This window comes from Neopelma chrysocephalum, unplaced genomic scaffold (genome assembly GCF_003984885.1).
Source record: "Neopelma chrysocephalum unplaced genomic scaffold, ASM398488v2 Primary Assembly neopelma1_61b, whole genome shotgun sequence".
NCBI classification, from domain to species: Eukaryota; Metazoa; Chordata; class Aves; order Passeriformes; family Pipridae; genus Neopelma; species Neopelma chrysocephalum.
In genome coordinates this window covers 1,656,591-1,669,713 of record NW_020897717.1, presented here as the reverse complement: position 1 = coordinate 1,669,713, position 13,123 = coordinate 1,656,591, and the positions used below count along the sequence as shown (strand labels likewise).

Sequence of the window (13,123 nt, the reverse complement as noted above, 5' to 3'; positions counted from 1 at the left end):
CAGCCATGCTCTGGGGGCACATGGCCGGGGCCAGGCTCGCCTCTCGGCCCCCACACGGGCTCCCGGCGGCCGTGAGGGTAGGGCGGGAAGAGGGGAGGTCGCGGCCCCGGCTCCCCTTCCCCTGTGCGGCCCCCGGAGGGCGGGCGCTGGCCGGACCCCACTGCCGCTCTCCCGCTCCGCGGGGACCGCCCGTCCCTCGCCACGGGCCGGCTCCGGGAGCGCCCGGGGCGCCCCGCCGGCCTTTCCCCCGGCGGCGGCCCCGCATGCGCGGGCGGGAGGGGAGAGGAAGCGGGAGAGCACCAGATTCAAATCGCTGCTGAGGGAGGGAGGGAGGGAGGGAGGGGAGAGAACTGGGGGAAGGAGACAGCCGGGGGGAGTGGAGAGAAGCGGAGGAGGGAGGAGAAGAGAGTGGGAGGGGAGTGTGGAAGACTAAGGGAACGCGGCAGAAGCCAGGAGAGGAGGCACGGCGGACAGCGCGGGCAGGCAGAGCTGTCAGGGGAAGGATAGTGCTGCTTCGGGCACCCACGGCCGCAGCGCGGGGCAGCCGCCCCGGCCCGCCCGTCCGCCGCGCTCCGCCCGCCAGCCCTCCGTCCCTCCCGCTGGCACCATGGTGGACAGGGGCCCCTTGCTGACCTCGGCCATCATCTTCTACCTGTCCATCGGGGCTGCGATCTTTGAGGTGCTGGAGGAGCCCCACTGGCGCTCGGCTACCGACGACTACAAGCGGCAGAAGACGGAGCTGCTCAAGCAGTTCCCTTGCCTGGGCCAGGAGGGGCTGGACAAGATCCTGCAGGTACAGCGGGTGCCGCCGGGGCGGGTGCCGGGCCCAGGGCTGGGGGTGCCGGGCGGCAGCAGCAGCAGGTGCTGCTGGGCGACCCGGAGCGGAAAATCCCGCGCCCGCGGGCGGACAGGGAAATCAGCCGGCTCCCAACAGAGCCCGACCGCGTCTGTGCCTTCACAAAGCCCCGTGCCGAAAAACTATCCCTCGAGCGGGAGCGTAGGAAAACGTCTTGATCGTTCCTAACTTCTTAATGATAGAGCCAATAAATGGGTCCGCGTTTCCTTCTCTGTCCCTCCGAGTGCTGAAGGAGCAGAGGGTTGTTTTCGGTGCCGGCCGGCCGGCCCGGGGTGCCCGCCTGGAGCGCACTCCCGCCAGCCTGCCCGCCACTCAACCCGCGCCCGTGAATGCGGCTCTTGTTGTAGCACCCGGGGTGGTTCCTTCTGCCTCAATGGATGGTGTGTTGCGGGGAAAGGAAGGTGAAGCCAACTGTCTCGATCCTCTTATGTTTGGTCTGATTTCCTTCTCCTTCTTCCCCCCCCCCCTTTCCCTTACTTAATTGCTGAAGAGGTGCCTGGGGGTCCCGAAGGTCAGTCGGGGTAACTGGGGGAAAGAGTGCAGGGCTCGCACGGAGGGATGCTCGCAATTCTTGCGCTGTTACACTTTACTAGACTGACTTCTTTCTAAACCGTGAGGAGTTGGTAATCGTCCTGTCCCGCTCACCTGGCAGAATGTCTCTTCAAAACTAATTATTAATCGATAGCGTGTATAAATTCCGAGAGCAATATAAACTTGATTAGTGCCTTTTTATGGATATGGTATCTATTAAAACGTGGTGGCAAGCAATGGTGAACCATGAAAAACAGGCTATCCGGATATGTGGGCTCCACTGGTGAGAATGAATCATTTATTTCAGAAATGTTTATACCGAGTAAATCTTCTGCTCGTGTTTTGGGTTGTTTTTAAAAAATTATTTTATTTTCAAATTCACTAGAAGTCTGTTAAAATGCTAAAATACGAAAGAATTCGAAAGTGGCTCATTAGTTCTCTTGGTGTAATACGGTGTAAGCTTAGAAGAGTATGGGCTCCTGATCCTACAAGTTTGTGGTTTAAGTTCTCTTTCTTCAGTTGGTGGCTGCCTTCTGTCTGCTCCAGATAGCAGAGCTTTCTGGTGGTTGTGTCCTTATTGTTACCATCTTAGGGCCCTGTTAAGTGTGTATTTGTGGTATAAAGTGGAACAGGTGGATGGAGGCTTGAAACTATTAAGGGATGTTAGAAAATGAAAGATGCGCTATGCGTTTTGAGTATGCTTTTGCTGTTCTGGAATCTTAATGAAATCTTACTCTAGGTTATACCCCAAACCTGTTTTAAAGTCCGCAAGAGAAAAACCTCATTTGGATTGGATGTGCATGAAGGCTGACATGCTTAACTTGCTGCAGACATAATCTAAAATCTATATTCTGCCTCAATTTAGGAGGAAATTCATGTTGGTATGAGGGAATCAAGTTCTTCCCCCCCCCCCGATCTTTGTCACAATTAATCCTGAAGTGGCAGAAAGATTCTTTAAATACAGGATGACAATGAAAAAATGTTGAGGACCTTCCCTCTTCAGTACATGTTAGCTCCTGGTGATAGTCTCATATTCATGTGGTTTGAGTTTTGCCTCTGTACTACTTCCAATCATATCCTACTTTCCATGTCCAGTCTTGCTGGTCTGATCCCTCATAGATATTCTGTTGTTGTCCTAACCTCAATTTAGCTAAATTACTTTGTCTTACTTTGCCTTTATTTCACTCTTACTGGTTACTGGAAACTTTACTGCCTGCTTTCTTTCAGAGTTGTAGTTTTGCTCCTATTCTTATTCAACTTCTATGTGAGAAGTGATGGGAAGGGGTGGAGTGTCATTTCTGACAGAGAAGAATGGCGTGGTGAAATCTAACCTATCTGAAGCTAACTGTGATGGGAGAAATCACGTAAGGGTATCAGGATTCTGTCCTGAGTAAGCTGTAAAGCATATCAGAAATAGTCATTGTTCTTTCTCAGCCACTATCAATGCTGCTTCTGTTGGGTTCTGCTGAATCTTTAAAACATTACTAACATCTATGCTCTTTCACAAATCCTGATCATTCTCATATTAAACCTTCAAATTTATTCTCTTGTGATAAATCCAGAATGTTGTTGATTTGAAAATGGTCATTTAATGCCCCCTGTCTCCACTTCTGTCTTGTTCCTCTGAGCCTCTTCCTCTAGCCTCTTCCATGAACTCCCTGAATTTGTTCTTGGGATTTTGCATGGTTTAACTAATTTTCTATGCTGTTGTATCTTTTTTTTTTTTTTAAAAGTGGCTTCATCTTGGAGCCTTTTCTTTCACTCTGCTTTTGGTTTCTACTGACACTCATGTCACTCTACAGAGCCACATTGAGCTTTGCTGTTATTTTGTTGATGTTCTTTTTAATATCCCCATTTAAAACACACTGGATAAATTTCCCCAATAAATATCACCATTTTTTTTAGAATTTTAAATGGTTGTTAGTAAAATGCAAGGATGCCAAGGAATGCTCAAGTTGAACTAACAATACCAATTTTGTTTCCAGAAGCAGCCTGAAAGGTGACAAGGACTGACTTATTCAGAGACCGGTCTCTCTGCTGCCCTTGTTCCCCACCCAGGTTAGCTCAGTGTTCCTTTGAGCCTAATTGTAGCTGTAAGTGCAATGGAAACTCTGTGTGGAATGACTACAAAACTAGATCTGTATGGTTAATCTGAAGTACTTTAAAAGACAAGTAGATCATCAGCAAAGATTCTCAACTCACATACAGACTAGTATCTCTACACCAACAGTTCAAGTGATTACAAAGTGAGCTGTATGTGGTGAAATACTTTCTAAAGTTTGTATTCTGTAATAAAAATTTCACAATGTATTATGGTAGAAATACACTACAATAAATGTTTACTGAAATGTGTTTAACACGCTTTCAGAAATCTACAAGCAGAGTATTATAGGATATGCTAAAAAGAAAGCCTTTTTCCCCAATCCTGAGAAATGCCTAAAAATAAACTTGTTTAAAAACAGGTTTTAGGAATCTCTTGTATGAAGACCCCATCTGCTTTTAATTGTCGTGAGTACCATATTACTTACCATAACTAGAAGAGTTAAAGAAAGTACTTAAACAATCTTGGAGCAATGCTATGTAGACCCTGATTTTAAAGGTTACTCACTCTGGGCAGTGTATAGGCTGATTGCTGCCTGCCCATGTTCTTCTGGGTAAAGCTGATTGATCAAATGAAAATGTGGCTGAGATGCTTCACATGGCAATTTATTTAAGCCTCCAGAGACCCTCAAGCACAACTGTGTATTGACACAAGGAACTGTAATCTCTCATCACTATGTACAATTACTTTGGAAAAGAAATGTTTCATAACTCTGTGGAATATCTGCAAAAATTAACATTTTTAATATGGATATTATGGCACCGTGTTTATTGTCATTGTAGAATCTTAAAAGTAGTGTAATGCCTTTGTTGATAAAAGTCTTGTCGTTGCCACTTGTTTCAGTGGCCCTGAGTCCTGGTACTCTTTAGGAAGGAGGGGACAAAGCAGAGATCCACAGTGATGACACCTTTACTTACCCTGCTGTAGGAATAAGTTTTGAAGACCGAAGCAAATGTAAGGTGATTCAGTCATTTCCCTCTTCTCCGGCTCCTTACTTTTACTCTTTATTGCTCCATCCCGATTGTGAAACATCAGCTTAATGATAAAGGAGCTATTCATGCAAGGAGGTGCCCTCTCGACCCTCATGTCAGTATTCACATGAGCAAAGGTTTGCCAACCCTGGGCCACGTCTTATTTACCAGGAAATCTTTTACTGGCCTGCTATGGTCATCAAAAAATTAAATGCTTCCCATTGATAAACACCAAGGCTGGTGAAAAGAAAGGGAAGAATTTGAAGATGAGTGAAAATGGTTACTTTCAAAACAGCAATAAAATGAAAAGAGAAACTGCTGGCTCTCTTTAGGGTAAGCAGGCAAACATACTGAGTATGAGAACAAATAGTTGAAGTCTTTATTTGAAAAGCATACAAGACTCTAAACAGGCCTGAGAGAGAACTTTAGAAACCTAAATGTTTAGACCTAAAGGCCGGTGCTATGAACAAACATTTGGAAGACTTTTAAGGATAGCTGCTGCTGGGATATACATGGCACATGGTTCATGCTAAAGGAAATAACAGTTAAGTGGATTAATAATAGTTTCTCCCCTCTATTTTTTAAAACCAAAATGTCCTCTCCATTCACAAGTACCTACAGGTGCATTTACAGGATTTTGGTTTGTCTTTGAGTATGCTGAAGATTGCTTCTAGATTTGTATATTCTTGGAACTTGCCTGTTTTATTATGAAAATCTAAAAATATTCTCTGATTCTGAACATTGTTTCCCACCTTGCTTTACTTTCAAGCTTCTACCTCGAGGTTTAAATCTATTTGCTGTACTCTTGAGAGTGTCTGCAAGCTGTAGTTTTCTTAAAAACTTGAACTATGTTTTAAATGCTCTTTGTTAGTCCAATTTCAATAGAGATGATGGCTTTTGCTTACACTTTGTATAGTGATTTTTTTCAATGTAAAGCTTATAGGGGCATATTTTTTGTAATCTCTCCCTTCCTCTGTTCATCAGGAGATGCATAAATGAGATTCTAGACTTACTTGAATTTGTTGGTTTGATCTCTAGCTTCCTGATTCCTTCCATAGAGGGTATTGATTGTGGGATAGATAAATAGGGGACTGAATTCATTATCTGGAATGCCAGTTGACTCCCCCCTTTCAAGACTAAGCTGTTTTCCTAGGCTGAACAAAGTAAAGCTGAGCATCTGTCAGACAAGGACAAGTGACTGCCAATGAAATATCTTTAACTGCAAAGTTGTTAACGACTACATCTAATAGCTCTCATATAAAAACTTGACAGTGTAAGTTAAAGCTTATGCCTGAGAAATAGCCATTGCTAGATTTTTCGAATTTATATCTTGAATTATGCATCCTCTAAGGTCAGCAGAGATGAACTGATATTAAAAGGCAGGACCACTGTCCACAGCTGACTAAGTTGTCTCAGAGTATGAGTTATGGGTGTTGCCACTGCAGCATTAGGAGAAAAAAATGAGGACAGGCAGCACAGAATCCCAGAATAAATTAGGCTGGAAAAGATTTTGAGATCAAGTCCAGCCTTTGACCAAACACCACCATGTCAACCAGACCATGACACTAAGTGCCATATGCAGTCGTTTCTTGAACATCTTCAGGGATGGTGACTCCACCACCTCCCTGGGTAGTCCTTTTCAATGCTTAACAACCCTTTCTGTGAAGAAATTCCTCCTAATGTCCAACTGCATTATCCCGCAACTTTTCTCTATGTGTTTCTACACATAAAATCATATGTAAGCAGGCATGCTTTTCTGTTGTGTTTTCTTCTTTTTTTTCCCTTTTTTCTTGTTTAACTATTAAATTGTTTGAACTTTCTTGGAACATAGTTAAACAAAGCTGATAGGGCATGCACTGCAACTCTCTCTGCTGATGGAGCAATAGTAATCGATCAGAAGTTATAATTTTCCCGCTATGGGGCTTTTCCGTTTTCCTGTTACAGACTTAATCCTTGAGTGTTTCTAGTATGTTGTCCTTCTGTTACCTTAGAACTGAATGTTTGTGTTACCTTACATGTTACATTCTGCTACTAGGTGTGTTTTTTGGCATGCAAGCAGATTTGTGAGTTATCAAGAGCTTGTTGTCCTAAAATATCTTGGAACCCCTGCTTTGGTTCATACTGTATATGTGGTTATTGCAAGATACAATCTGTAGCCAGTGAAGGTACAGTGTAATGATGACTTTGTATAGATTTTCTTTTTTTAAACAAGTTGCTGTTTGTGCTATTAATACTAATTAAACATAATTAGTTGTTTTGCTTTTCTTTCAATGCTGCTGACTTCAGAACAATTGTATTCCTTGCTGGTACTGCAAGTAGATGTCAACATAGTAACATACAACCAGAAGCAAGCTGAGAAAAAGTGGCAGTCAATAATCTAATCAGCTGGGGAGCAAAGGAGAATGCTTTTGCACTTTGGTGCTATGGACCTGTTGATGATAGTGCCTGTGATTTGCAGGGGTTTTATTTTGTCCTGGCTTCTGTGTGACCCCATAACATGTAGTTAAATTTCTTCATGGAGTATGTCTGTAGGTTTTGTTCAGTCCAAAATGAGTACATGTCATAAACTGAGTCTGCTCTGTAGTATGTAACAGCATGTGGTAACAGGACAGCTGGAAGAATTGCATTGTTCAGTTAAATTAAAAGGCCACTGTGGTCACACCTGAAGTATCTATGGTGGTACAGACATCCTTAGGAGAGTCACACTTAAAGGCAGATTGAACCTTTAAAATTTAGCATGCAAGATGCACTCTGCATTTTTACTAGCTCTATCTCCTGAAGGGATGGTTTAGGCTTGAGGGTATAACTTTGTCTTATTTTATTTCCTGTCTTCGTTCTGATTAAGGTTCCTCATCAGCATTGCTGATTTGAGCATTACTAGATCTTTTCTTTAAAGCACCAGGGAACTTCAGGCTGGTTGTTTATTTCCTGTGTATGGTGGTGTAATTTTATCATATCTTTATATAAGAGTTCTTAGATTTTACTGTGTTAGTTATGTACTTACCAACATTTGAATTGTAGGCAGGAGAGATCCCTCCTAGGCATGCCTTGCCCTCATAGCTCTACTTACAGTCAAATCAGTAAGGAAGTTATTTCTTTTTTTTTTTCCCTGCATTGTGTTGTGTGAACTCGAGCGAATCACGGGCACTCTTAGGTGCAAAATAGCTTCTGAAATGTTTTAAAATCAAACCTCATACTCTGTTTTCTTAAAAGAAAGAAATGTGAGTGATAAAAAGGGAGTAGGAAATTAATAATAGGTTGTGTATCATAGCCTCTGTAGCCTCTATTGAAACTGAAATCAATTTTCTTTTCTAACCCTATGTGCATGTGTAGTGTTTAACCGTATGTGCATGTGTTTCTTACAACGGGTTTGTTTTTATAACCCCTGTTGTGGGATCAATAATCCTACAAAGTGGCTGATCTGTAGCAATATTTCTGCCTTAATGAAAAGGTAGACATAGATTGTGCTTGAGCAAACTGGTAAATACTAAATTGACTTTGTTCTGTGCCGGCATCTTGCAAATATTGTGTAAGCAGGTTCCAACTGCTGAGAAACAAAACCCAGACCTGTGTGCCTCTTTGAAGTTGCAACAGGTGTCAAAATGGCCCAGGTGCACCTATCACAGGTCTCTGAACTCTGGTCCTTTTTAACAATAAAGATGACAGTTAATATTTTTTTGGACTGCAAAGTAAATCATAAGATTGTCAAAACTGGCAGTGAGTGATAGCTAATGGAACTTGAAGGTAATTCTGCAAAGCATTGTGAAGGTTCTGAGGTGGAAAGCACAGATATGACAGTATTTTTGGTGGCTTGGCTATCATATCACAATCAGTGACGACTTCGCTGTGTGACCTCCAAATGCTCGTATTGCTGCTCCTCTTTGCTACTCTCAACCCATTCCAAAGGAGTAAAAAAAGCTTTGAAGAATCATGTGTGGTCCCTTGCTAGAGAAACAGCAGCTTCAGTATTTTAGTTCTCACCTGTGAGGGGAGTAAGGTTGATGAGTCTCCTCCAGACACCAAAGAAACAGGAGAGGTGTTTGGAGCCAAGTAACTATGTAAAGAGAAGGGGTCCAACCAAGCTTACTGGTCATACCGACTTCTCCCTTGGCTTCTCGTGCATTAATCTGGCTGGAATCTTCAACCTACCACACACTCAGCTGTTACAGTTGCTGTTAACCAGCTTCAGACTGTAAGGCAAATATGTTAAAATCAGGTTAGATAGTTGACCTATGATAATTTACCACTTAAGTTAGAATTTCAACCTTCTGGCCTGTCTAAGTGGTGTGTACGTGACTGCAGAATGACAGAGGGCAGTTCCTTAATCAATAATTCCCTTGTTGGCACAAAGGTTTTTTAAGGGCATTGGAGTTTATGCTTAACTCTTTCTTATTTGTATTGGTGCACTCTGAAAGCTTTTCACCTGTGTCACTACTAATTTTCCCTTTTAAAATAATACATGCATGTTTCTGATTTTTTTTTTCTTTTTTACAGCTTTTGGGGTGGAAGGCAGGAAAGAGAGAGGAAGAGTGAAAAACTTTGAAGTTGATGCTATTGTAGCAGTAAACCTAGTAGTCAGCTTTATTGTGTCTCTACATTATTTGTTACAGTAATGCTAGATTTTCAGGTAGTGTCTTAACTGGAGTGTGACTGTAAGATAATTGCGCTTTTCATGAAGTTGCTGCAAAGTCTGCGAAGTCTTAAAGCTCTCAACTTGATTAATGAAATGAGCATAGATGTCTTTGTCTTAAATGGAAGCAAAATATAGTTTTCACTTTGAGAGTACCTTGGATTTATTTGCATGTGTTTTAATAATGCTTGTTTGGCTCTGCTACCATTAGACAGTTGGTTATTTGGACAGACATCCTCACAGCTGGCTGCTTCTTGTTTCCTTCCAGAGAAACACTGCAATAAAATAGTTTCACCCCAGACATTGACTAGGTGTTTTCAGCTAATTTTGTGCATCTTAGGAAAACCATCTCACTTACTTGATGTAACTGCAGCTTTCCTGTGGTTTTGATGACTCCCTTAGCATCTTGTATGCTGAGCAGCTTTTTAAGCTTGAGGGTTCTCTACTTAGAAATGTGCAAGTGCTTCCCCTGTCTCAGCTTCTGAGAAGGTAATAGATGCCTGCTGAACAGTCAAAGAAGTCAGTTTCAGGAAATCCGGGCTAGGAAGGAAAAGTGTAACAAACAGAAGGCAGAAACTATAGTGCTTTTGCCAATTGATCCCTCTTTCCTTTAATGCAGTGGCAAAAAGATGGCAAAGTGGTTTGACTTTCATACATCCTCAGGGATGGGACAGCTGAGAAGTGACAGGGCAAGAATCTGTTAGTTACCTGCCACACTGTACACTGCTCTTTGCCTTCAGCTTGTTTCATGCTGTTGTTCAGAGGAGACCCTATGGGAAATTTCACGAATCTGGAAGTGTGGACGGTCTTAAAGTTGAAAGATTTTTCAGTTGACTAAGCTTACTTTTTCACTTCAAAACCTTTTCTACAGGATATACACAATTGCTTGTTCACTATTGGGTTTTGACCAGGAACTAAATGTGGTATGGGATGGAAAAGACTATTGAAGAATTATTGAAGAAGTTTCTGCTCTGCTGTCTGTTGGTTATTGGTTGCAAGCTCTCTTGGGAAGAAAGCCTCATCTGTGTACTAGTAGTATAGTGCTGAGTGTATTAAAATAGCAGAAGATTGTGTTCCAGTGCACATGGTTGTGTGAGTGGTTTTTATGTTATACTGTTCCTGCAGAAGTGGGGTTTGTATGCTGACACAACTGTGTTTAAGAAATTTTTCAAAATTTCTTAATTAATTAAAATGTTTAAATTAATAGCCAGTTCGTAGCAGCAAACTAATGCTATTGCCAGTCTAATTCACTCCCTCAGAAGAAGAAACAAGGTAGACTAGGCAAACTATACTATTACAGATCTGAGTGTGTGTAGATCAGACAGTTTCCTAGTGCTCTTATCTTAGCTACTGATCGCACTTATTTCTAACCTACAGTAATTGTTTCTCTATGTTTGAAAACATTTGTTCAGAGCAGCCTCCACTCTTTCCCCAGTCCTCAAAGATCACTCGAGCTAATCTGGTGTTGAAGAGATTTATAGTAAGTAACATAACATTTTGTTTCAGGTTAAGCTCTGGATAAAGCTGAATACATAGTAACAGAAATCTCAAAGCAAATAGCGTTTCTGTGGCAGATTTTTCCCTCTTGTTGCGCCTCTTAACATAAACCCATCACCTTGCTTTTCGTACAAAGCATCCTGTACATATTGACATTGGAAGCCTGCCTTGCCTTGCCTCACCTCCTCCTCCTCCTGCTGCTGCCTAATGGAACGATGCAGGGAGAGAGACTAAGTGTGGTTGAGGTTATGTAAAGTTTTTGGTTGATCCTGGAGAACTTGTTGTTTGTTTGGCTTAACAATATGAGTTAATAAAGGTACTGCCTTAAAGAGTTAATAGCCAACAATGTGTCTTTTTCTTGATCCTGTTCTGTAGTTCAAAATTCTACTTGATTAAAAATGTTGTTACAAGTAATACTTTGCTCCACCCAAGTCTGATCACTTTCATTTTTTTGATTTAATGCTTTTGGGACAAATAAGATTTTTATTCGAGCATGTGTAAGCTCATTGGACTGTCAGACAAGTAACAGTTGTTTTACTAGGACCTGCCTTTTTTTTTTTTACTTTTTTTTTCCTTAAGATAGGTTGTTAAATAGGAAATGAGATGTATGATTCTAGTAGCACACTTTGGCAGCAGCTTCTAGCTTGTCTTCAGAGGAGCAAAACCTTTAAAGTCATATTGAAATCCAGGGCAAAAGTGCTTGTGAAACCAAGAGTCTACAACATTTCCTAATGCCTAAGAAACAAACAGTTTTTAGATTGTTCTAAAACAGTGACTTTCTGTAAATTTCTTAATCTGGAGCACATTTTAATGCATGACTAAAAACAGGAGAGAGTGCAGTATACTTCTTAATGCAAGGTTACTTTATGCTGCTATTCATTCACTGAGTTGAAAAGCTTATTTGGGCCTCTGTAAGCAAAGCTGTCAAGCTTGGATCACCTGTGTTTTGACTTGTCCTAATTAACTATTCTTATACACTGAAAGCAGGGTCGGAGCAGGGGAACCTTCATTTTAGGCTGGGCTTCCTCATCTACTTCTCTTGTGTAGTATCAACGCTTTTCTGTCCAACCCCCTCCATCTAGTAAATTCATCTCAATAAACTGTTTTTATTGACAATGGGATTGTTTTGGTTCCATTTAAATCTGCTTAAATCAATTGCAACTAAACTGAAATACATTAATTTGGAAACTCAGTCTGCTGCATGGGTTACCATCTGCTTATGCAATCGGTACCACCTCTGTTGCAAGAGTCTCATGCAAACACTGTCTGGTTTTAACCCTGCCTAACACAGGTCACCAGCTGGTGTGAGGGCTTGATTAAACTCTTGACTCTTCTGCTTCCACTTTCTTATCTCTGAAATGGGGGCAACAGCATTTTCCAAAGCCCTTTTAAAGGGGAGTTGGCTACATTAGTCACCGTGTATGTATTCAGATAGGAAGGAAGTCTAATCTGCTATTATAGATTATTCCAATGCCTTAATTTCAGCTGATGCAACATAAAAGTTATTGAAATACATTTTCTTTTCTCCATCCAAGGCAAAATGTGTTATAAGCATATTGGCACAGAAGCCCTTAAAATTAAGCTGTGTTAATGAAAGCTATGAAACAGTCTAATAGGTTTTATTTCTGAATGAGAATAATTGGAGGCTAATGAAAAGTTGGGACACTCAGCATCTGCAGAACAGCTGCAGTTCTCATGCAGCAGTAACCTTTAGTTAATTTGTCTTCAAAACATGTCTATGTGGAACTTGGGAAAGTGAAAAGGAAACGGTTCTATTATTATATTAATCAGAATAGCAAGGGAATGCTGAATATGCTTTTCATCAAAATAGTTTATTAACTAGTTCATAAAACTGGAATCTAGTCCTGAAATTAATAGGGGAAAAATCTATATCAACTTAAATTCTCTAGTCATGATCTCTCAAAAAGCCAGATGCCTCTTCAAAACTGTTGGTATTTACACCCATTGCACATAAATAGAAAGGAGAAATAAAGTTGAGCAGCATTAGTTGATTCAAGCAGAGGACCTGCAAGTATCATTAGTAGGTAAGCTTCAGCATTCAATTCTGCAATGAAAAAGTAGTTCCAGTTAACTTATTTGCTGAATTATGAGTTTAACTTATTATTTAACTCTGCAGAAAGCTACAAAAAGGAAATAACCTTGTTGATCTCTTTCCATTAATATCCCTCACATTGTTTGTCCTATGAATTATGACTTATAGGAAAATTAACTGTCCATGCTATACATCATACACAAGCATGTCTTAAACAGTGCATGCTGTAAAAATATTGACATGCCTCCAAGAGGTTAATTTCCCTACAGATTAGAACTTTTTTTCCAGAGGAAACAGTAACACCTATTTGTTCTGCAGAAAAGAAATAGAGCTCAGATTGTTCAAATTATTTTTTTAATGGACTCTTACCACCTAAATCTGCTTGACTTTGTGTTTCATTGTAATAGAAGCTATTCCAAAACTTGGGGTGTTATTGCAGAATTAATTAATTCTCTCATCACAATAGTTTACCCCTACTCTTCTT

The 13,123-nt window shown here is 41.2% G+C and overlaps 1 protein-coding gene across 1 annotated transcript in view; it reads left to right on the top strand.

The window, feature by feature from the left end:
• Positions 1–420: 420 nt before the first annotated feature.
• The window catches only part of KCNK5 (potassium two pore domain channel subfamily K member 5), a 34,907-nt gene continuing 22,204 nt past the window's right edge, over positions 421–13,123 (top strand). The window contains exon 1 of the mRNA XM_027681910.1: positions 421–793. Coding sequence (XP_027537711.1) covers positions 608–793 — 186 coding nt within the window. The 5' untranslated portion in view covers positions 421–607. The remainder of the gene's footprint in view (positions 794–13,123) is intronic.